Source organism: Heptranchias perlo, chromosome 25 (assembly GCF_035084215.1).
Source record: "Heptranchias perlo isolate sHepPer1 chromosome 25, sHepPer1.hap1, whole genome shotgun sequence".
Taxonomy (NCBI): domain Eukaryota; kingdom Metazoa; phylum Chordata; class Chondrichthyes; order Hexanchiformes; family Hexanchidae; genus Heptranchias; species Heptranchias perlo.
The window spans coordinates 41,356,043-41,380,392 of record NC_090349.1 but is presented as its reverse complement, the minus strand read 5'-3'; the positions used below and the strand labels follow the sequence as shown (position 1 = coordinate 41,380,392).

At 41.2% G+C, this 24,350-nt stretch overlaps 1 protein-coding gene across 1 annotated transcript in view; it reads left to right on the top strand.

Annotated features, from left to right (window-relative positions):
- txnrd2.2 (thioredoxin reductase 2, tandem duplicate 2) overlaps positions 1-24,350 on the top strand; it is a 61,019-nt gene that overhangs the window by 17,290 nt on the left and 19,379 nt on the right. The window contains exons 7-11 of the mRNA XM_068006112.1: positions 1,078-1,140; positions 3,228-3,295; positions 10,974-10,993; positions 11,221-11,312; positions 12,940-13,114. Of these exons, the coding sequence (XP_067862213.1) occupies positions 1,078-1,140; positions 3,228-3,295; positions 10,974-10,993; positions 11,221-11,312; positions 12,940-13,114 (418 nt within the window). The remainder of the gene's footprint in view (positions 1-1,077; positions 1,141-3,227; positions 3,296-10,973; positions 10,994-11,220; positions 11,313-12,939; positions 13,115-24,350) is intronic.

The following is a 24,350-nucleotide window of genomic DNA, read 5'->3' as shown; positions in this document are numbered from 1 at the left end:
CAGCTCCTCTCCTGAGTATTTCTAGAGTGCAGTGAGCAATCCAGCAAGCAGTTGTCTTCATTCTTTGCTGCTTCTGCACTTGTGTGTAGAATGTGACCTAGGAGAAGTCAAGGGGGAAACTTTTTTACTTCTTAAGCAAAGTATCTCAAATCCACTGTTGGGGATGGGGGGGGTGGGGGGTTTAAGAGTAAAAAAATAAATAATGTAAATAACCAGGGTTAAGAGGTTTTGGTAGGGAATAATATACAAAAGTTACCAGCATCTTAAGCAAGTTTTATAAAGTAGAAGGTATCTGTGAGACCTTGTATCTTTCGGTATCAGTAAGGCCACATCTCTTTCCTCAGCAACTGTCTCCAGCTCCGACTTATTCTACATAGTTTCCAACTTAAATTCCACCCTTCATGTTTCTGATCCACTCGTGATCCTTAACTTGTCCCATTACCACCCTCCTTGCCTTGCACCATCATCCCTTATGTCATTTCATCACACTTGCCCTCTACCCTATCACAGACCTTCCCTCCCCCCCACTTTCCCTGGCTCTGTATTTGCTTAAAAACTTTAACTCTTTAACATCTTCCAGTTCTGATGAAAGGTCTTCGACCTGAAACGTTAACTCTGTTTCTTTTTCCACAGATGCATCCTCACTTGCTGAGCTTTTCCAGCATTTTCTGTTTATATTTCAGTAAGGGTTTTATATCAGTCATGTGATAAATTGATTCACTAAATTTGCTGTATATCAGCAGTGAGCAAACCACTGTTGCACATGGGGTGTAATTACAGCATAACAAATTTACGTAGGCAGTTTCTATTAGAAATGTGCACATAGAAATTTATAATAGAAATATTATGATAAAAGATGACACTGTCGACAGTGTCAACATTCCCTCAGGACTGCACTGGAGCGCCAGACTAGATTTTGTGAGGATTAATTAAACAACTGGGAGGCTTTAGTTTGCAATTCATTCTTGTAACAGGTTTAGACCGAGCGCTCTGATGAGCTGCAGTGTGACGGTGACAACTTTATCCAGTTTGTTTTGCCGACAATTTTGACTTGACCAATATGGATTCTATTTGCAGACCATTCTGACTGCTGAAAACATTGTGATAGCGACTGGAGGAAGGCCAAAGTATCCCCTAGAAGTAAGCGTCAGTTGTTTGTTTAATCCACAATATATCTCTTTCTGGAAGTTGCAAATATTTTTGTTTGCAGGCTGTAGAATCTGGCCATTCACAGGAAGAAATATGTTTTTTTTTAAAAATGGAATCGCGACAAGAGAACACGTTGTCAAATTTCTTTTTTCTTGCGACCAAGTGTGTTGGGACCTTGACATAGTTCCCTAAGGTTGATGCAGGTTTATAGCTGCAATTCCGCATGTAATAAAGTAACAAAATCAGCCTCTGCGAGGAACTGAGTGGAAATCGGGTGCTTCTCTATAGGGAGGGAAAAGTTAGACAGGTCATTGTATCATGCTGTTGCACATCTCTTAATTCCCTATTTTAAAGTAGGTTTAATGGAGGCCTGGGAATAGATTACTTGCCAAAGCTCTCCACTGGGAATGGTGCACAGGAGAATCAAGGAAGGGAAAGCAGAGAAAAATACCTTTACTCACAGCTTAAAGTTTTTTTTTCTCGCACTTAAATTCTAACCTTAGAACAGCACATCCTACATACCCCAGTGTGATTTCTTTTTCCTTTCTTCTTCCCATGCCGCCCATCCTTAAGGCCTCTGTGTAAGACTCAAGTTTGAGGTGGTGTGATATGCATTGTTGGGGCAAGCAAAGGGAGGCTTTCACCTTGCATCTGGTTATAGACCATTTCATCTTGCAGTGGTTGATACCAGTGCCAAGCTCTCAAAGTTGAAAAGTATTCCATTTCCCAGTGCTGACATCTCTCACCCAGATGACAAAACATTACCATAAGCGCTTTAGGCCAATTTAAGGTGATTGGCAAAAGAATCAAATGTGACCAGAGGAAAATCTTTTTTATGCAGCGAGTGGTTGGGATCTGGAATGCACTGCCCGAGGGGGTGCTGGAGGCAGATTCAATCATGGCCTTCAAAAGGGAATTGGATAAGTACTCGAAAGGAAAAAAATTGCAGGGCTGCGGGGATAGGGCGGGGGAGTGGGACTAACTAGTTTGCTCATGCATAGTGCCGGCATGGACTCGATGGGCCGAATGGCCTCCTTCCATGCTGTAACCTTTCTATGATTCTAATGGCGCACCAATCAATTTTATTTTATCTTGCCCTAATCCCCACAGAGAATATTGCAATATTTTTGTACTTCATTCAAAATAATAAAAAGATGAATTAAAATGTTTAATTATGTTCAGTTATTGAAAACGCTGTTAACTTCGTACAAGCAATCAGCTGTACAGTCTTGAACTTCTCAGCCAGGCTGTCAGGCTTTACCATTTGACAAAGTTTATGCTGTAGAAACCTCAAAATATGAGTGTTACCCACCGTGTGAAATAAGTTGTTAATCCAACATAAATTAATGTTTCCTGAGCAAACTCATCAAAATTGGGTACGTTGCTCCCTAGCGATCACTTGAAAAACAGCAACGTTTGTCCTATTTTGTTTTGTTGTTCTTGAATTTTTATGTACAAATGGCCAGCCGGAGAATAATCAAATCAGTTACACAGCAGTCTGCATTCAAGGATAAAGTTACATTTTAATAATTCTTCCATCATGATATTCAAGTCTTTGTTACAATTACATTGCATTTTTAAAACAAATTATCTTCCTCTTCTGAAGTTTGCTGCGGTAACCGTTCCACAGTCGAGCCTAATCGCATTCCTATCCACTTTCTAACAGGGTCACTAGGTAGCTGGCAGGAGGAGGAACTCTGGCTGATTTTTCTCTTCTCCTTAATCTAGCGGGCACTGAGGTTAATTGAAGTGGTTTTACTAACATTTTGTCTGAAATCAGCTAACTCAGTAAAGATCAGTGATTCCTACGATCTTTATGGTTCTGTTTCACACTTGCCATACCAACTCAGCCACAACATAATCGAAGGATGCGCTTTGATGAAAACCAGTTGATTTAGGAAGAACATATCTGTGTGGAAATCTTACTAATTAAATTAGTAATAATTAATATTAATAGTAAATTTCTGTGGAAAAACTGGCGGCGTCCTGTATGTTCATTTTCTTGTAACAGACAGAAATATAAAGCAAGAATATTTTTTTGCTACAAAATGTGCAAAATGCTCATTTTCTTTTGAAAGATTCCAGGGGCTGAACTCTGCATTTCCAGTGATGATCTTTTTTGGCTGCAAGATTCGCCTGGAAAAACGTGAGTAAACAATCCATTCAGGTGGACTTTGCAAACACGGTGAGGGGAGAAGAGGTGAATATTTATGCAATGGGTGATCTACTCGAAGTAGAAATCTGCTGTTTTTCGATTTATTGTATGCACTGTACTAGTAATTAACTAGCATTTGCTTCCTGATGTAAAATACAGGAAGAGCTAAGTTATCTTACCTCATGTCTTTAAAAAAAAAACTCATATCGGCTACTTTTATCTAATGAAGTGGTTATGATGTGCCTGATGATGACAAACTGTAGCAAAACTTCTGATCTTTGTTGTTGAAATTATAATGTGTCCCAACAAAAAAAAAATCTGATGAATCCATCAGTTGATGAGGGGCCATACAATGGATCACTCGTGGCACATTACAAAGTCTGTTGAGTGGTTCTTATGTCCTCAAACTACAAATGCTAGAAGAACCAAGGCTAAATTACTGCCTTAGGTGAATTGTCAGCTGTTTGTATGTAATAGTTTTAGAGCAAATTGACCATTTTTCATGCCCATAAGTAAGTGAGTGAGTGTGGTTGCTGCAGAACAAGTAGTACCAATGAACTGAAAGGGTAATTGAGCTAACCATGTTCTACATCAGTTTATTACTGGAAGTGCTAAGTGGAGCTGTAATTAAGTGATGTAGAACGTGGTGTGTTGGAGAGCCTGTCGTTGATGGTTCCTTTTGTGCATTTTCAGGAAGCCGGTTCGAATAGCAGATTTTTTTTAAACGACGGAAATTATTTTTCTAATTTTTTTTATGCACGTCTTTTCAGAGAATCTGTCCTGTTTTCTCCTCTACTTCACTGTTGCTCGTTATAGCAGAATCTGAATGTGATAGGAGGCATTGAACTTAAAGTAAAAATGCTAAATCTTTATTGACTGATCTGCATGATGACTTTGCTGGGTAGCTAGGTACCTATGAATGTTGTCCTTCATTGTCATAAGGATCTCAGTAGCTAGGTATATATGTATGGGTGCTGTTCTTTATTTTCACATGTATATCCAGTATTATTTGATATGTTTGTTTTAGAAGGCATGGTCACAGTGTAACAATTGTAATGTCCTGTAGGTCAGCAGGTTTGTTCAACCCCATTTACAGACCTCATGACTGCTCCCACACCTCAACTAGTAGTGAGTTTGGAAAAATTAATTCACTTTTAATTTGAATTGAACGACTACTGCATGGAGAAAATTAAAAGCCTGAATTTGAAAAATAGCAGTTGGTAAAAAACTATTAAAAATGTAGACTTTCCCAGTCAAGGATGTATTTTCCCAGTGCATTTTGTAAATTTCAGAAAACTTCAATAAAAGGTAATTTTAACTAAAAGCAAATGTAAATCCATTGTACTTGGACAAACTTCACAGTCCGTATGTTAATCCAGTCCATCGATAAAGGATATATCATAGAAACCTCAATGTTTCTCGATTATATTTAGCAACTTGCCCACCTTGCTTCAGGATGATTAACGGTAGCAATTACTTCAAACATCAACAAGTTTCCCATAATAAGCTCATTGAAGTCCAGTGGTGTCATGTACATTGCCTCATTGTGTGTGTTTTTGTGTTTTAAAAAGTTCCTTGTGTTTCATAATCCATTCTAAAGGAGACCTAAAGAATAATCTAAATTGTAGTCACAGTAACTGAGTGACTTCCTATCATTTCCCCCTCTTGCCAACAAAAATGGTTGAAGCCACAGTAACACCCCCAAATATATTGAGTGCCGCAGGATGGTTCATTCTGTTGGAAAAATAATACCACTTTCCTCTGGATGCTCTTTCAAAACTCAGTGGGGCAGACAATTTCCCCCCATTTTGACTGCTGCGCTGTTTCTTGGACGAACTGTGATTGACTGAAATGTGTCCTTGCTCAGCGAAGATCTTGGTTGATGACGAAGATAAAAATCCAGATTCACCTTCAGCCTCTAGGGCGCATTGTAGCGGAAAGTAAAATTTGGTTTTGAATTAAGCTGTCCCACCTGTCCGGGTAGGAGAGGTGGTTTTGTTCCTGGGATTCTCCACAAGCTGATTTCCAAATCTCAGCTGTGGAGAGGTGACCAGACTTTTCCTGTCCCCACCCTCAGAAGGGAGAAATCTGGAGGAAGGGTCACCTCAGGCCATCCTCTTTTGAGAGTGGTGCCGATGGAGGCCTGGGAGCAGATCACTCACTTAAGCAAAGTGAAGTGAGAAATATGATTAGGCAATCTGTGAGAATAGAGTCGCTAACTCTGGTCGGACATATTCCTGAATATGAAACCTCCCGGTGTCCGGTCAAATGGCCTTTGTTCCCCGATCTCCACTATTCTTATGACTAATAAATGAAAGATTTTAAAGAAAATGGAAAAAAAACACACTCTTTTCTTTTTAATGCCTCTGTGATTTTTCTCTGCTTTCTCGCAGCAGTGTCCAGGAGATTAATCTTTAATTCCTGGGGAGTTGACAACCCTATGTGTGGATCTGATCTTCTCTTAAACTGAACTAGCTTTGATCCTGCCCTATCAGGCAAAGTGAATCTCATGGATGGGGGGGGGGGAAGAAAAATACAAGTAAATAAAGTCTGATAAAAACAGGAAATGGTGGAAACACTCAACGGGTTTGTCAGCATCTGTGGAGAGAGAAACAGACACGTTAACATTTCAGGTCCACACCTGAAATGATAACTTGTCTGCTCTCTCCGCAAAGGCCTAGGAATCGCCTGCAATGGCTTCTCTTCCTGCTCCCGCACCGTTACCTCTGGAGTCCCACAAGGATCTACCCTTGTCCCCCTCCTATTTCTCATCTACATGCTGCCTGTCGGCGATATCATCCGAAAACACAGTGTCAGGTTCCACATGTACGTGGACAACACCCAGCTCTACCTCACCACCACCTCCTTCGACCCCTCCACTGTCTCTGATTTGTCACACTGCTTGTCCGACATCCAGTATAGTATTAAATATAATAATTTAATATTATCCAATTAAATATCGGGAAGACCGAAGCCATTGTCTTTGGTCAACGTCACAAATTCCGTTCCCTGGCCACTGAGGCTGAACCAGACCGTTCGCAACCTTGGCGTCCTATTTGACCGTGATCTGAGCTCCCGACTCCATATCGTTTCCAAGACTGCCTACTTCCACCTCCGTAACATGGCCCGTCTCCGCCCCTGCCTCAGCTCATCTGCGACTGAAACCCTCATCCATGCTTTTGTTACTTGTGGCCGTGGCTATTCCAATGCTCTCCCGACCGGCCTCCCACCTTGCACCCCCCATTAACTTGAGCTCATCTAAAACTCTGCTGCCCATTTCCTAACTCGCACCAAGCCCCGTTCACCCATCACTCCTGTGCTCGCTGACCTACATTGGTTCCTGGTCCGGCTATGCCTTGATTTTGAAGTTCTTATCCTCGTTTTCAAATCCTTCCGTTGCCTCGCCCCTCCCTATCTCTGCAACCCCCTCCAGCCCTACAACCCTCCGAAATCTCTGTAGTCCTCCAATTTGTGCCTCTTGCGCATCCTGATTTTCATCACTCCACCGTTGGCGACCGTGCCTTCAGCTGCCTAAGCTCCTAAACCTCTCCGCCTCTCTCCCTTCCTTTAAGACACTTCTCAAAACCTACCTCTTTGACCAAGCTTTTGGTCACCTGTCCTAATATCTCCTTACTAGATTGATTTCTGGGATGAGAGGGTTGTTCTGTGAGGAGAGATTGAGTAGAATGGGTCTATACTCTGGAATTTAGAAGAATGAGAGGTGATCTCATTGAAACATATAAGATTCTGAGGGGCTTGACAGGGTTGATGCTGAGAGGTTGTTTCCCCTGGCTGGAAAGTCTAGAACTAGGGGGCATAGTTGCAGGATAAGTGGTCGGACATTTAAGACTGAGATGAGGAATTTCTTCAGAGGTTTGTGAATCTTTGGGATTCTCTACCCCAGAGGGCTGTGGATGCTGAGTCATTGAATATGTTCAAGGCTGAGATAGATAGATTTTTGGACTGTCGGGGAGTCAAGGGATATGGGGATTGGGCGGGAAAGTGGAGTTGAAGTCGAAGATCAGCCATGATCTTATTGAATAGCGGAGCAGGCTCGAGGGGCCGTATGGCCTGCTCCTGCTCCTATTTCTTATGTTTCTTATGTTTATACGGCTCGGTGCCAAATTTTGTTTGATAATGCTCCTGTGAAGTGCCTTGGGGTGTTTTACTACATTAAAAGCACTAAATGCATGTTGATGTTGAACCTGCTGAATGTTTCCACCATTTTCTGTTTATTGTTTCAGATTTCCAATACTTGCAGTTTTTTTTAAACTTTTTATTATAAAGTAAGACAAAGTAGCTTTTTCCCTTTCTGGTTCTTGCTGCTTCACTTCTCTACCACTAGAGAGCAGTAGATGTCCAGCATTCAGGAGTTCGTCTTGGCTGATTTCTGCATCAGAGTGAATACAAAGACCAATGTTGTAATGTCCATTGGGGAACTAAAGCATCATTAAGTATTCAGATTTTTTTTTCTACATGACAAAATTCTGATTCCCAATGCTGCAGTTGTACTTAGCTACATTTTCTAATTGACAGGGCTAAATTAATCTTGTTGAGGGCTGAAAATGAGCAATGATCTTGATATGTGTACGGTAGATCATATTCCTAGTTTTACTTTTGTCTGGTTGCTGTTGGTACAAGTTTTAACAGAGTATGGGAGGTGTATTGCTGTTTACATCGTCACATTCCTGCAATAATAGTCGGAGTAAGCCTTGAGGGGTTACAGTAGCTTTTTTGTACTTCAGCAAATATGACAGTCTTTTTGCAGTTTGTCCATAATATATTGCTGCGTGATCTAGTCATGTAATTAGTTATCTTCATTTTTGGCATGTTTCAGGGGATTTTTTTCTTTGTATAAATGCTTTTATTGTTTAGATACTCCTTGTCCAAAGATTTATTTTCTTTTCCCCACATTTGGCCAAAGTGGTAATTTCTTTAGGAACTGCAAAAGTTAATGGTACTTTGGAATAGGTGGGGAGTATTATTACTGAAACTCTAAAATTTGTACTTTAGGGAGTATTATTACTGAGACTCTAAAAGTCGTACTTTGGGGAGCATTATTACTGGAATTCTAAAACTTTTACTTTGGAGAGGTGGGGGAGTATTGTACCTGGAGCTCTAAAACTGAAATGGCCCTGGTTTAGGAATATCTGAACCCTGTATCTTTCCCTTTTTTGAAAAATTAGATATCAACCTGAAGAGATGAAGGGAAGAAGCCCCTGTCCAAATAGTTGAATGTTGAAAATCTGTCTCACTGCATGTTGCTCGAGGCTGCAGTTATATTATTGGTGTGAAATTGGTATCTGTTGAATTCAAGGGGCATTTCCAAGACCAGAGTTATACTGCAGGCTGTGATTTGCCTGCCTGCAGTGAACAGTGCACGTTACTAGCGCACATGCACAGAGGCTCTATCCCCACCGACTCTTTTTCAAATGTTAGGATAGCGTGAGTCTAGCAGTGTCCACAGCATTGAAAGACTCAACACTAAGTTTATAACGTAGCCAGAAGACGACATTACTTTTTTAAGCCGGGCTTCATGTTGAACTGGAGTTACGCAGCAGCAATGTGCATTTAGATAGTGCCTTTATCACGAGGAAACTTGGAAATGCCCCTTGAATTCAACAGATACCAGTTTCACACCAATAATATAACTGCAGCCTCGGGCAACATGCAGTGAGACAGATTTTCAAGATGCTTCACAGATTGGCATCAGGGAGAGATTAGGAGTACTGGCCAAAAACTGGGCTGAAGAGATGGATTTTGAGACTTTTAAAAAAAAAAAGATCTACTTCCCCTGTTCTGAAGACCAAACCGTGCGAGATGTCCTCCTGACTTCAGTGTGCTCAACTTGCATTCTACTGCCACTTTCGTGACAATGATGTGTAAGTTACAGTGTAATTGCACACGCAAATAGTTGCCCACAAGATTTAATAACAAAATTGTACTGGAGATCGAGAGACTGATGATGATGAATGCAGTTCAATGCTGTATAATTAGTAAAATATCTAATGCCTTAAAGATCGGTATACCTGCGCTCAACAGATCTCCTTTCAGATAAACTATCTGGAAACTGGTTGTTTCTGCACTAATAGAAACATTGATGTCCATTAACGGGGAATTGGAAGCTTCAACTGCTTACGCACAAGTGACCTATAATATCCTGGGTAGCAGCTCAAGGCAAATTCCTATTGTGTACAGCTCATTGCGAATTTAACACCAATGATGTAGCCCTTGAGGCACTAACAGTAAATGCTGGTATTCTTCTGCAATATGTATGGAATTTTTAGTTGGCATTATATTGTTAATACCCGAAGGGATTAGCCTTGTCATTAGAATAATCCATTCCACCATCACCTCATCCTTCAAGTGTCTTGAAGCTTAGTTTTGTGTGGACCACACACACAGCAGAAGTTTTTTATTCCCCCTTTGCAGCATTTATTTTCGTAGGCCTTTTGCAGTTTGTATCGTGATCTTCAAAAAAATAAATGAATACGCTTAAATTTCTTCCCCTGCAGAAAGATATGAGTAACACTTTAAATGCTTGCTCCACTGATCCACAGGCTTGGATCTGTTTTTGGATTCAGAAGATCATAAGTTTATGTCCCATCCTTGTGACTTGCTCGTAGCCAATACGAACATCCTTCCACAGCATTAAGGGCTATTGTTTGGAGACAAAGTAGTGTGGAAAGACTTTAAACTGAGCTCCCACATGCTATTATTGATGGAAAATGTCGCCCATTTCCCCCAATTTTCCCATTGTTTAACTTCCCACTGGAATATGAATTTCTGCAAATGAAGAAGGGATGACTGTTCCCTTAATTTAATATATTCTCTCTGAAGTTTTCCATTCTGAGAATGTTGGCTAGTAGGGAAAAGCCTCACCCTCTACATTCCACCATATCTAGATGTGCCCACCAGGCTGGAGTCACATTGATGCTCTACAGAGATGTAGCTACCCAATTCCATTACGGTCACAGGCAGTGGGCAGCCAGGCTGATTAGAGATCCAACTTACCAGGTAAACTACCTGAATCTCATTTGGCTTGATTGCACTTTTGCAGTAGGTTTGTCTCAACATTCGAGTGGAAGACTAGTCTGCAATCAGTCCTTCGCATTGGCCAGATTAGCGTTAATTTGGGCTAACCAAATGACCAAGAAGTCAGGTTGTATATCTTTGATCCACTGCATTGTTGACTTTTTCCTCTTTTCGCCTTCACCACTGTCCTTGTGACCCGCCCTATTGAGGTGGGTCGACTCTGGCCCCTGCTGTGTCAGTCTGGCATCTCTTATGTAGGGTGATTTGTGGCTTTCCTGCTGCCCCATAACCTAAGTGTAGCAGCATTAGCCACGTATGTTTTTTTTGGACTGCTTCTCACTGTCCTTTGGGGACATGCCACAAGCATTTGAAGCAAACTGATGGTTAGTAATGAGTCATAGTCCTTTGACAAATTGCATCGTGTTTGAGTTGGCAGTATAGTAATAATCTTTATTTAGTAATATTGTAATGTGTCACATCACAGTAACCAGTGTTAACATAGGCGATGGATAGGGATGGACACTGAGTGAGGGATTATCTGTGACATGAGAAGCATGTGGAGCTTGGCGAGGCAAGGGGTAATGGGGATGTGGGCTACGTTTTTCACTGAGTTTTTTTTTCCCTTTCTTTATAGGTTAGTTGTTGGTGCAAGCTGTATCCTTAATTTGAAAACCCTTAATAGATTAGCGATAAAAAGTCAGAAAGTCGCACAAATGTTAGCTCTGTATGAAATGCTTTTTAAGGTGCTAAACTTAATTTCTTTTTACATGCTGATAAACCATGTTTGATGTCAATCACTACCTTCAGATATATATTAAAAAAAACTATTTTGAAACCCCATGCGTATTGTCGCAATATTTGGATCCTTGACACTTCACTAGATGTGGCCTTGGAGTGTGCTGGATTTCTAACTGGTGTCGGCTTGGACACTTCAATTATGGTGCGAAGCATTCCTCTTCGTGGCTTTGATCAGGTATTACGTGGACCTATATGTATATTTAACTATTGAAAGTGGAGTGTCCTGTTTGGTTTTTCCATTACAGTATAGTATGGGTCTAGATTCATACTGGATAAGTGAAATGAAATGCAGAACATGTTTTATTTAGCACAGTGCCTTTGAGAACTTTCATCTTTATGTAGTCTATTTACGTCTACGAACATAGTACCTACTAGCCTTGTAGTAGGAGCAGTTTAATATGGTAACAACTTGCATTTATTTAATGCTCTTAATGTAGAAAAACCTTCCAGGACACTTCCGGAGGCTTAATCAAAAAAAAAGGAGAGTTTAGGAGAGGTGACCACATGCTAGGTCAAAGGGACGGTTTTTAAGGTTGGTTTTAAAGGAAGTGAGAGAATTGGAGGGGTTTAGGGAGAGAATTCCGGGGCGTGGGGCTTAGACAGGTGACAGCACGGCCGCCAATGGTGGGGCGAAGGGAGGGAAGATGCAGAAGAGGCCAGAGTCACCGGAAAGGATAATTTCGGGGGCGGAGGGAGTGGAGGGCTGGAGGAGTTTACAAAGATAGCAAGGGGCAAGGTCAGGAAGGGATTTAAACACAAGGATGAGAATTTAAAATTTGAGGCATTGGGAGATCAGTAGCCAATGTATGTTGCAAGAACAGAGGTAATAGGTAGTGTGATGGTGTGGGGTGGGATAGGATACGGGCAGCAGAGTTTTGGATGAGCTAAAGTTGATAGAGGATGGGAGGTCAGTCAGGTGAGTGTTGGAATAATTGATTCTGGAAGTGACAAAAGGGTGGGTGTGCGTTTCAGGAGCAGATGGGGTGAAGTAGGGGCAGAGGCGGGCAATATTACAGAGGTGGAGGTAGGTGGTCTTTGTGATGGAGAGAATATGGGGTTGGAAGCTCCGTTCCAGAGAATGGTGAATGCATCAGTTTGTAGGACTATAGTGTTCCTTAACTCAATGACAAAGCAATTCATCTGCACCGTAAACCACAAGAGCACATGCATTTAATAGAAAACAGTGGGTGAGTGGAACTAATTACAATAAAATCCCATCGACGGGATTTAGATAATATATACTGCAAGGATGAAGCTTGAATTGTTTATTTACACCTAAACTCTGAGATGCAGCCAGTGCCCTTGCAATCAGTCTCATGAATAAAAATATACTAGCAGATCTTTCATGGCACTGTTTGTGGTAAATTTGATACACTGCTTTGTAAGGACAAGAGTGTTGTTGCATGTAATGCAAAATGTATTTTGCTACGGTGGAGCTTTGCCTCTTTTAAGTCTAGTCGTTAAGTAAACATGGGCTGAGGTGAGTCAGAGTTTAATGGTTTGGTCAGGGAATGTTGCAGGTTGGAATGTGTTTGCCAGTTTCAGGCTTCAGCTCGAAAGATCCAGTATGTTAAGATTGTTTTGCATCTGAAACAAGGTTTGATATCTATGTGTGCGCTAGATACACTTTTTAAAGGCTAAACTGGGAAGTTGTTTAAGTTTCTTCCCTACTGAACTGATATAAAAATCGTACTGCAATCTCAAAAATATGCCCATATAAATGTGGAAAGTAGGATGTGATATTGCCTGATAAAATGCTGTTGCAATTTAACAACTTTTTGTTTCCTTTTTATTTAATGTAGCAAATGGCCCACTTAGTGACAGACTATATGGCATCTTACGGTACCAGGATCTTCAGGAAATGCATACCAATCAAAATAGAAAAACTGGATAGTGGCAAACTGCAGGTCATATGGAGAAATCTTGAGTCTAACATCGAAGAGCGAGAGTCCTTCGACACAGTGATGTGGGCAGTAGGTAAGGAAGCCAGACCTTGATATGTCGTGACAAACAGGAACACTAATACTGCTGCAAGATATAGAAAGGACTTGCATTTATATGGCTTCGCGTCAGAAGTGTTTGGTTTCAACATTGCAAAACATGCAGCCTTCATGAAAGCCAGCCTTAACAACTGTCGTGGTCAATAAAATGGCATGGTAGACTACCCATAATTCACTTGATTATTTCTGTCGCTACTAATATACAGTGTGTGATGCACTCTGACCATGCACTGTCTAAACTGTAAAGGTAGTTTTAGTACAAGTCTAGTATTAAATATCCTTGCGGTCAAAACAAAAAAAAAAGACTACATTTTTGTGGATCATCAGTTACTGAGAGTATATTATACATCGCCTTACACCACTTCAAAGTCCCAAAGTGCTTTACAACCAATAAAGTGCTTTTGAAGTGCAGTGGGGAAATGCGGCAGCCAAATTTTGCACAGCAAGGTCCTACAAACAGCAATGAAATAAATGATGACGTTGGTTGAAGGACAAATATTGGCCAGGACACCGGGAGAACTGCTTTTCTTAGGGTAACATGGGATCTGTTATGTCCACCTGAGAGGTCTCATCCGAAAGACGGCATCTCCGACAGCGCGGCACTCCCTCAGTTCTACGCTGAAGTGTCAGCCTAGATTATGTGCTCAAGTCAATGGAGTGGGACTTGAGCCCACAACGTTCTGACTCAGAGGCGAGAGTGCTACCAGTGAGCCAAAGATGACAATGAATTCATCGAAAGTTGAATTGTGAAGTACTTGGGATATTCTGCAGTGACTCTTTCAGAAACATGAAAAACATTTAGAGTGAGGGAAAGGAGACAGCTCAGTGAGTGACATGTCTATTTAATTTTTTTTTAAATTAGAGTGTTAAATTTGATCCAATTTATTGTCCAATAGTCATGTGATTATGATGTCTCTTTCCAGCAGTGTTATTGGTCAGTAGTATGTTGGTGTTGCTTTTTGGTAATCTTAGTGGCCAAAAAGTAACCATATGGCCAATTTGTGAGTGTTGCTTCTGTCACATTTCAAATCATAAAGTCTATATGTAGTTTCATATCTGATAATGAGATAGTTACTTTAAATTTGAGTACTGTATGCTGAGAGAATTTCATAACTGTCTGTCTCTACTGACTTGTTTTCTGTATTTTGAGGGAGGGTATGTGTCACTTCAAAAGCAGATGATATCTGCTAGATAGCTGATTTAACAAGGGTTACTTGCCATAGGTGACAGGACCACTTAATTTTATTTACTTGGCTGCTGAAGACGGAGCTAAGATATTTTGATTACGCCTCTGTGAAGTGCTTGGGACATTTTTTCTACGTTGAAGGCATGATGTAACTGCAAGTTGTTGTTGCGATGTTTGATACATCAGGGCTCCTGCTATCAAGGCCCTTATAACCTGATTTTGACCTGAAAGAGGGTTGTGATCTTTTGAAGTCTTCCTGATGGGCAGCTCTGTCGCCAGGAGCTGTTGATTCAGAGGGTAAAAATGACTGTTCTGTTCTGTTCTTCAATTCTTATGCTATGGATTCGATGTTAGCAGATGAAACTCAGGTATAAGTTATGTTATAAATACTGGTCCAGACTTGGCATTACTAAGAGAGATAAAGAACTATCATGTGTTTAACTATTTTATTTTACCCGAGGAGGTCCAAGTTCTATAATCACATTAAATCTGCAATATTGATTTTCTGCTACCATCTACTTTTTAATAAACCTAATTCATAGTTTATAGCTTAAGTCGCATGGCCTGATGGACTGTTTATTCTTCCGCTATCCAAAGAGAGCATGGGAGGGCTTGTGTCAATTCTGTGAGCCAATAACAATAACAAGGGTGTCTGTTCCAATCTCTGGGTAACACTCCATTACCAGATATTGTGTGTATAAAGTCACACTCCAGCTCATAGGAGTGAGGTCTCGCTTACACAAGTGGCCTTTGGCACTGAGCATGAGAAATATCTGGTGAAGCCCTAAAAATATAACATCTTGGGCTAAAACAAACACAAGCATTCTGATTGTTCCATGTTTGATTAACAGGTGTTGATTCAGAGGATAAATGTGACAGTTAAGACTTTTGTGGAGATTTGGTGGGTTTCAGCTTGTGCAGTACTAACGCCATGTAGGTTTTTGTTAGAACAGAAGAGATTAAGGGGTGATTTGATAGATGTGTTTAAAATTATGAAGGAGTGGGAGTGAGTAGATAGAAACAGGCTGTTTCCAGTGATTGAGGGGGTCCAGAACAAGAGATAAATATAAGATTAAATGTAAAAGATTTAGGACAGAGAGCAGGAGAAATTTTTTTCACTCAAAGGGTTGTGAGGGTGTGGATTCCATCACCACCAGTTAGTGATTGAACCAGAGACCACATCAACATTTAAGAATAGGTTAGATAGGTGGTTGAAGGAAAAGGGAAATAAAGGGATATGGCAGGTATATGGAGTTAGATCACAGATCAGCCATGATCTTATCAAATGGCGGAGCGGGCTCGAGGGGCTGAATGGCCTATTCCTGTTCCAATGTTCCTATATGGAAACAGGATGAGCACATGGGATTAGGACTACAGCTCCTGTGGAGGATAAACATCGACCATGGACTGGTTCGGCTGAACGGCCTATTCCCATGTTGTAATTGTATGAATGTTGCTAAATCCAAATTTCAATATTTGTTTGACTTAACTACATGATGAGCATCAGCATTAATGTTGTATGCCTTCCTTCCCTTTATCAGGAACCCCTACTGCCGCCATATCATTATTGGTCTTTCAGCAACATCGCTGACCTCCAATTGTGATGTAGTGGTAGAACAAGTGTTGGTGATTTTTAAATGTTACACAGGGAGTGTGAGAAAGACAGTGATTAGTGGCAGAAGGAGAGCAGGAATAGATGAGGCGATAGAGGGGGAGCAGGGCATAGCAGTGCAAGAGAGTGTAACCATGGCCTCAGCCTTCGATCCTGAAGCATCAATACTATATGAAATGTTAATTCATATTACTATATTTGGCTTAAAAAATAGTTAGCTGTCTTAGGTTGTTGGAATCTTCTTCTCAGTTGCTGTTGAGTTTTTACATCCTTTTTTTACTTTGCCAATTTTCTTTGAGAGGAGCAGAGATAATTATTGAAGATGAAATTTAATGCAGAGAAGTGTGAAGTGATGCATTTTGGTAGGAAGAATGAGGAGAGGCAATATAAACTAAATGGCACAGTTCTAAAGGGGGTGCAGGAACAGAGAGATCTGGGGGTGCACATACACAAATCTTTGAAAGTGGCAGGACAAGTTGAGAAGGCTGTTAAAAAATCATACAGGACCCTGGGCTTTATTAATAGAGGCATAGAGTACAAAAGCAAGGAAGTTATGCTAAACCTTTACAAAACACTGGTTCGGCCTCAGCTGGAGTATTGCGTTCAATTCTAGGCACCACACTTTAGGAAGGATGTCAGGACCTTAGGGAGGGTGCGGAAGAGATTTATTAGAATGGTGCCAGGGATGAAGGAATCAGTCATGTGGAGAGACTGGAGAAGCTGGGGTTGTTCTCAGGACAGAGAAGGTTAAGGGGAGATTTAATAGAGTTGTTCAAAATCATGAACGGTTTTGACCAAGTAAATAAGGAGAAACTGTTTCCTGTGGTAGGAGGATCGGTAACCAGAGGACACAGATTTAAGGTGATCGGCAAAAGAGCCAGAGGCGACACGTTATAATGATCTGGAATGCACTGCCTGAAAGGGCGGTAGAAGCAGATTCAATAGTAACTTTCAAAAGGGAATTGGATAAATACTTGAAGGGAAAAAATTTACAGGAAAGAGCAGAGGGCGAGCAGGACTAATTGGATAGCTCTTTCGAAGAACTAGCACAGGCAGAATGGGCCGAATGGCCTCCTCTAGTGCTGTACCTACTATGATCTTGACTTATTGTGCAAAGATATTTGGCCACAGTTGCTATGTGAATATTGCAGTTGAGCGTCTGCAGGCTGATTTGCTCGAGAGGCCTGGCCAGGCTCAGCCTTGTCCCCAGCCAGCGTTCACTTACTCTCACTTGCAGCCAGGGCCAGGGGTGGCGACCCAAGCCACTTTACCCCCACCCTAGGTCGAAGGTACTGAGGCCAATTGTAGCCCTCCGCTGCTCCGGTTGACTCAGCATAGATTGGGAATTGAGCTGGGGTTCTATCTAGGTCTGCTCGGCTCAGCTGCTCACCGGATAAACTCACTGAGCCATCGGGGAGTTTGTATTGTTTGAAAAGCAGTTTGCTAGTTGCAGAATTGCTGAATAAACCACAAGAATCTTCCTTTGCGAGTTTGATTTTCAAGCTGTTGTGGATAGTGTAGATACCATGTTATGGAAGTCTTGTGAACTCAACGCTATGCAAACTGGGTCTGTACAAATATACCTCGGAGACAAAGTATGCAAAATATTACAGTAAATGAATACAAACGCGTACCGAGACAGAATCAACAGCAAGGTAAATCCACCTAATGTTTCTCACTGTCAGAGGAGTCTTAACAATGAGTCCATCATGAAGATCTTGACATTTTTTTTTGGTCAGCCCCACCCCTGCTCAGAAAACCCAGAAACAAACTGCAAGCACATTGATCTGTGGTTTTGAGTTAGTATTCAATGTTGTTTCTGCGTTAACACACCCATACCAGGTGTTTCACGCAATGGTGGGAAACCAGTGAGCAGCAGTTTAACTCTTTAACACAGTTTAACTCCGTCACACTGCTCAGTCTATCTCTGTCCACTGCCACTTATTACATGGTGCCGTGGCAGAGAAATGCGTTTTAATTTGACCGAATACAGTGTAGAGTTTCTTCCCCCTGAAGTTTGTGCTTATTTGGATTCCTACCTCCATCTTCCCTTTGATCAAGAGAGCAGAACAGTCTAGGTTTTGGATGTGTCTGTGGCTGCCTTCAGTGCTACTTTAATTTTTTTTTTGTGCGAGAGAATACAGAGTAAATCGAAGACCATTCATTAGATGTAGCCGTGCTTCATTTTTGGAAGCCTGAGAATTGCAGGGGGAAGGAATTACAGAGGTCCACAGGTGTAGATCTCCTGGGAAACAATGCGTTGGAGTTAAGACATGATTCAGTGAGTTTCATTTCATTGCAGGCAGGGTAGACAAATAGCACGTGATTCAAGGCAGAGTTCAGAGAAGCATTCCGCAGCCAAGGAAGGTGAGTGAGTTAGGAGGCTAGAGGTGAGAGGGATCACTCATCAGATGACCAGTCTTGTATCTGGTCAGGAGTGCGAGAGAGCTTGCATTTGTAAATTTCTACCTTTCCTTCTTTCTTCTCATTGTTCTTTAGTACCTGTAGTACAGTCTTCAAAAATAAATCTGAAGTTCTAACCAGTTCTAAATTGGCTGTATTATGTGACTAATTACAAAATTCTCGGCTGAGAGGTATTACATCACAATTCTGAGTTACAACAGTTTTTTTTCTTGTATCACAAAGACACGCTCCTGTCCCTGAAGCCTTTAGTAGCAGCTTCTAATTCGACACATTAAAGTGCTGCAAAACAGATGGTTAAAGCAAATTGTATTCCATTAACACTCTATCGGGGCATTACGGCAGTAATTGAACGTTAAGGAGTGAATTGCAGTTGCTATGCCCCACGCAAAGAATTCCTGATCTTGACCATGCTGGTGGGCAGTGCTCTGTCCTGAATCTAGCAGATCCTGGGTTCAAGCCCCACGCTACAGACTTGAGCATGGTTTTGGCTGATCCTTCAGTGCAGTACTGGGGGAGCACGACTGCTAGAGGTTGCTGACTTTCAGATGAGATGTTAAAACCCGAGGCCCCGTCTGTCCTCTCCAATAGACGTGAAAGATCCCATGGCCCCATTCAAAGAAGAGCAGGAGCGTTCTCTCGGGTGTCTTGTCCAACATTTATCCCTCAAACAACATCACTAAAGCAGGTTACCTGCTCATTTATTTAATTGCTGTTTGCGGGATCTTACTGTGTGCAAAGTGGCTGCTGTGTTTCCTACATTACATTAGTGACTACACTTCAAAAGAACTTTATATAGAAGCTTTCAGGACCTCAGGGTGTCCCAAAGTGATTTACAACCAATGAAGTACTTTTGAATTGCAATCACTCATTACTCTGCAGTCAGACACAGCAGTCGATTTGTGCACAGCAGGGTCTCACAAACAGCAATGAGATATATGACCGCAGAACCTCACCTGTGGCTCTCAGCAGATGCAGTGCCCCACGTGTCCTTTACATTGGTTGAGCACTGTGTTGATGCCACCCCGTCCCTGATGAGGCACTGTCACGCAGCCAGTGGCAGCGCGAAGGTAGACATGTCAGATGCACTGAGGAGGACTGCCAGGAAGACCCGTTTCTTTTACTTGGCCTCCTCGGCAGCCAGCCTTTGTCAATCGGGCACGTTTGGTTCAGCGTTGCCACCGACCGCGGAGGGACCAGTGCTTCGGGAGCTGGCAGCACTGCTACGGTGAGAAACCGTTTCAGAGGTCGCTTTTGCTTCCAACTCTGGGAAGTGGATGGAGCTGGAAAGAGGCAGCATTAGAGAAACATGGAGAAAAGTTAGCAAGTAACCATATAGAAATATTCGGAATAAACTGGAAGTTACTTTCCTTCATTCCTTTATTCTGCTAATTTTCACTCCTGCTCTCTTCCCCTTGACTCCTTGTTTTGCGGTGCGGTTGCGTAAATGCTGAATACCCCTTTGGTTTCTCGTCCAAGTGTCCTTTCTTTATTTGTGAGCCTAGACAGCGAGTGCCTGCAGGTGCTTTTGTACAGTGATCAGGAATGGGAACCCTGGCTGACTCCCTCCCTCCTTCCTCCCCAACCCCCACCCTCCACCCACCACTCTGAGCACTGAGGTCAGCTGTAGCACGTTTAGACTAAGGGTCAAATCTGGGATGTTTTTGTTCTTTGTGGCTCAGTTACTAAACTAAAAAAACTAGAGGTTATTGGTTCTGATTTACCTTCATAACAAATTATAGTGTTCTCTTGGGTTTGTGTAATTCAGCCTCAATATGTGGATGTTTGTTTCAGGGATAAAGTTAAGATAGTGATTTGGAACTAAATGAAACATTTGATTTATGAATATCTGAAATGTTACCTTTCCTACACTATTATAATTTTCCTTAGTAATATTCAACCAGGAGACAGAGAATACAGCTTTTGCCGATACACACCGTACAACAGAATACACTAACTTTGTTTGAAACATGAGCCATCTTTCAGTAATTCAAGGGTTAAACTCTTGGCTACCTCCTCACAATCAGAAATATAGCAAAACTAGTTTGTCACAGAATGCGGTGGAATTTATAATAAGTACTTTTATCCTGTGTAACATATTTGAAGTGTTTCAGTTCTTGACACTGGAGTTTCAACAAATTTTGTGCTTGCAGCTATTTGCTGCAAAGTTTAAAATGAATGTGGTGTTGGAAATTTTACCCTCACGTGCTCGCTCTCCCTCACCCTCACCTGCTCGCTCTCACCCTCGCACATTCGCAGTGTGTATTGGATAATAAACTCTGGGGGACTTTTCTCCTCCCTAACCCAGGGGTGCTGAAGCCGATTGTAACATCCCTACCCCCCCCCCCCCCCCCACCCTGGCTGAGATCAGCTACCTCAGGGCAGACTGGGGATCCACCCTGAGACTTTCCTATTCAGTATGTCTCGCTGAGCCATCGGTGGAGAATATTGTGATTTCATAATCGTACCAAGCCTGTGAAATTGATTTCGAGCTCCTACTGCCTAGCAATAGTTCAAGGTTTTTTTTTAACCCCTCACAAGGGAATAGTGCAATCGAAGACCAAGGAAGTGGCAGCACTTTGGGGTAATTTGTTCTCATTAGTATTCATCGGAGAAATATAGATAGATTTGCCAAAGCCAGAAGCCAGATTTTCCAGGTCGTTAACAGGGTATGTCTTTAAATAGAACAAACGAATAAGTGATTATTAGGAGATTAGAGGACTTCAAAGTGGATAAAAAACCAGTTCCAGGTACACCTGTCCGAGAGCATTAAAGGAAGATCTAGGAGGAACCTTGGCAAAACTCCAATAGGAAATGGGAGGATCTTGGAGGACTGTAAAATAACAAGTGTTGCATCAATTGTCAAAAAAGGATAGAGAAGCCAGGAGCTACCGTAATAACCTGTATATACATTGTCCCGGTGTAAACCTCACGCTGGTGACTTTGAGGCCATGTAATGAGATGGTTAAAGAATTCAGTACATTGGTGCATATGTTGCACCTCCAAGTTATATGTTAAGGTGAGATTTTTACAGCACATTTTACGATACTGTCCAATACTGTGCACTCCACTTAAGTTTGTCTTGATGTTTGGGTATTCTGGTTAGAACAGACATTGGGAAAACTTTGACAAATCTAGTCAGCATGGAAGAGTCCTTTTATAAGAGACTTGCACTGCGTCATTGGAAGTTATTAAGTCCCTTATAATGAATATAACTGAGTCCCTTATAACTGAGTTTTTAAATTGATTGCATTTGTTAAGTTAAAAACTCAGAATGTTTTCTGTGAAGGGTTGGCATTTTTTTTTTTAATTACCAGCCATTTTCAGCAGGATGTCACTGTATTACTGGTTTAGAATAAAGCAAACAACATTTGGATTAAAAAGGTAGTTGATGAAATTCTATGTAAGTGGACTTCATACATGGTTCATAACCTTACAAATTGGAGAGCAGAGGGTGGGTTTAAAAGGGGCTTTTCTTACTTTGGAGATTTCCTTACAAACCGATCCTTGAATCTCTGCACAAATTTTAAGCGACCCGAAAGATTATGAACAGAACCTCTAGTTTTGTGCTAAAAATTGAATAGACTTGGGCTGATCGATGTGTTTCTTCAGAGCTGTATTACTGTTTTGATGCACTGGAATATTTTTTTTTGCATTTCCTGCTGCAGACCTAACATGACCAGGACCCTCCTGCAAAGTTGATTTTAGAACTGAATCAGGTTTCCCTTTATAATATATATTTCTGCGTTTCCTATATTACAACAGTGACTACACTTTTTTTTAAAAAGTGCTTAATTGGCTATAAAGCGCTGTGGGACGTCCTGAGGTTGTGAAAGGAGCTATAGAAACGCAAGTTCTATCTATCTATAAAGAAACAAGATAAATGATGAGGACGGGTGTCCCAATAGCAAAATTGAACTCAGTAGCAACAAATTCAGCTGCCAGCGAAAGTACCTGACCACATGTCTTGAAACCTTAGCGGGATTTGTGTGTTGTTACCAGAAACTTTGTACATGGTGTGGAGCACAGTAAAGGATCTGTAAATTTTCCAGCAAAAACTTAATGAATAGCAGTTAAGCAAGCACGACACAATGCAACCCCCAGGAAAAATCTGATATCAAAATACTAAATGTTGGTGACTCGGGACCTTGGGATTTGGTAAGAATGTGTTCATACTGTGGGAACATGCGTGTACAAGGAGACTTGAATATTTCCAATTTATAAGCCAATTGAAAGTGAATATTTTAAACAGTGGGCATTTGTGGATATTGCTTTCTATTGTCAAGACTTCCTTGCGTTGATTGACCAGAGTGTGTTTAAAAAGCACAATAGTAAAGCTATTCTAGTGGCACCGAGATCATTGCACCCGGAGGCTGGCTGGCTAAATTATATTACTTTAGCCTTAGTACTTCCTTTCAAATATAAACCATTGGTTAAAAATAGATCCTTTTAAAAAATGTATGTGCGAGTGTGTTGGTGGAGGTGAGGAGTGGAATTTTTTTAATGCTTTTTTCCATTCTTATACAAGCCGTTCCTACGGAATGGTGAATGTTGCCATTCACAGGTAGTTTGAAGATAAATTAAATTGCACAGTATCTTGTTACAAGGTAACTAGGGCTTTTAAAGAAGAAAAAGGCAGATGGAATTATTAGCAAATTTGTACATGTAATGTTAGAAATTACATGTGTATATTTGCATAATGAGAGGTGACCGTTAGAATGTCCCAACACATTCTCTTTTGTTCATAGCTAGACTGTAGTTTTCAAAAGCAGATACAGTTTCTTAGAAACTGAAACCTTAATCTTTATTCACCATCTACAGGTTAGTGTGCCCAGATTTAACTATTAACTCCAAGCTTCAGTATATCGCTCACTGGAGAATATGTGGGATGCCCACCCCATTATCTTGTCACCTCCAAAGATGCAAAATAGCACTATCAGACCAATGCACACAAGCTAAAACTATTTGAGTACACTTATTTACAAGTGAAATAATATACAGAAGCAAAAAGATCCCACAAGATAATAATGGAATACCGTCGCCAAACTTGCACAATATATCAGCTATTTTAAAAAAAAACAAGAGTAAAAATCCTTGCAGTTCCTATCAGGAAGTTTTTAATACTTGTCTCTGATGGTAATAACTGGAGCAGACGGCTCCCAGAGTTGCTTTTGACCTTCCACATGAAGGCTATTCGACATAGAAGACAACAACCCTCAGAAAGTTCAGCGATTTCTTCTTAATAGGCAGTAAAAAGTGGACAAGGCGTGAACTGAGCCCTCTTTGAGTCTAGTTGCTTTTGACACCTGTTGGCAATTAAAAACATAATTTTGCCTCCGTGATTGAATTGGAATGAACATAGAAAATAGCTCTTGTCCCTCAAAGAAACAGTAATTTGATTAATTTAGGATGAAAAGTTTAACAGGGTTTCGAAATAGATACGTCATCTGTGGCAGTCATTACAATGTTCCAAGGAGGTGTTTGGACACCATGTTAAGGGTGCCAGAATTTGAAAATGATATATAAGTGACTCTTGGGATAATAACTCTACTTTTGTCACAGTGGCTTGCATCACCAGTCACTGTCATCAAGAATGGAATAGAATAGATTACAGCATGAAATGGGTACTACTCTGGTTAACATTTTAGGAACTCCATAAATACACGGGCTGTACCAGGACTCCACCATTACCATCAAGCCAGGAGATCATAAATGAGGTGCCAACCTGATGAAGTTACAACACAGGACTACATGCATGCTAAACAGCGGAAGCAGCATGTTTTGGACAGAGCTAAGCAATTCCACACCAACGGATCAGATCAAAGCTCTGCAGTCCTGCCACATCCAGTAGTGAATGGTGGTGGACAATTAAACAACTAACGGGAGGAGGAGGCTTCGTGAACATCCCCATCCTCAATGATGGCAGAGCCCAGCAAGTGAGTGCAAAAGACATGGCTGAAGCATTTGCAACCATCTTCAGCCAGAAGTGCAGAG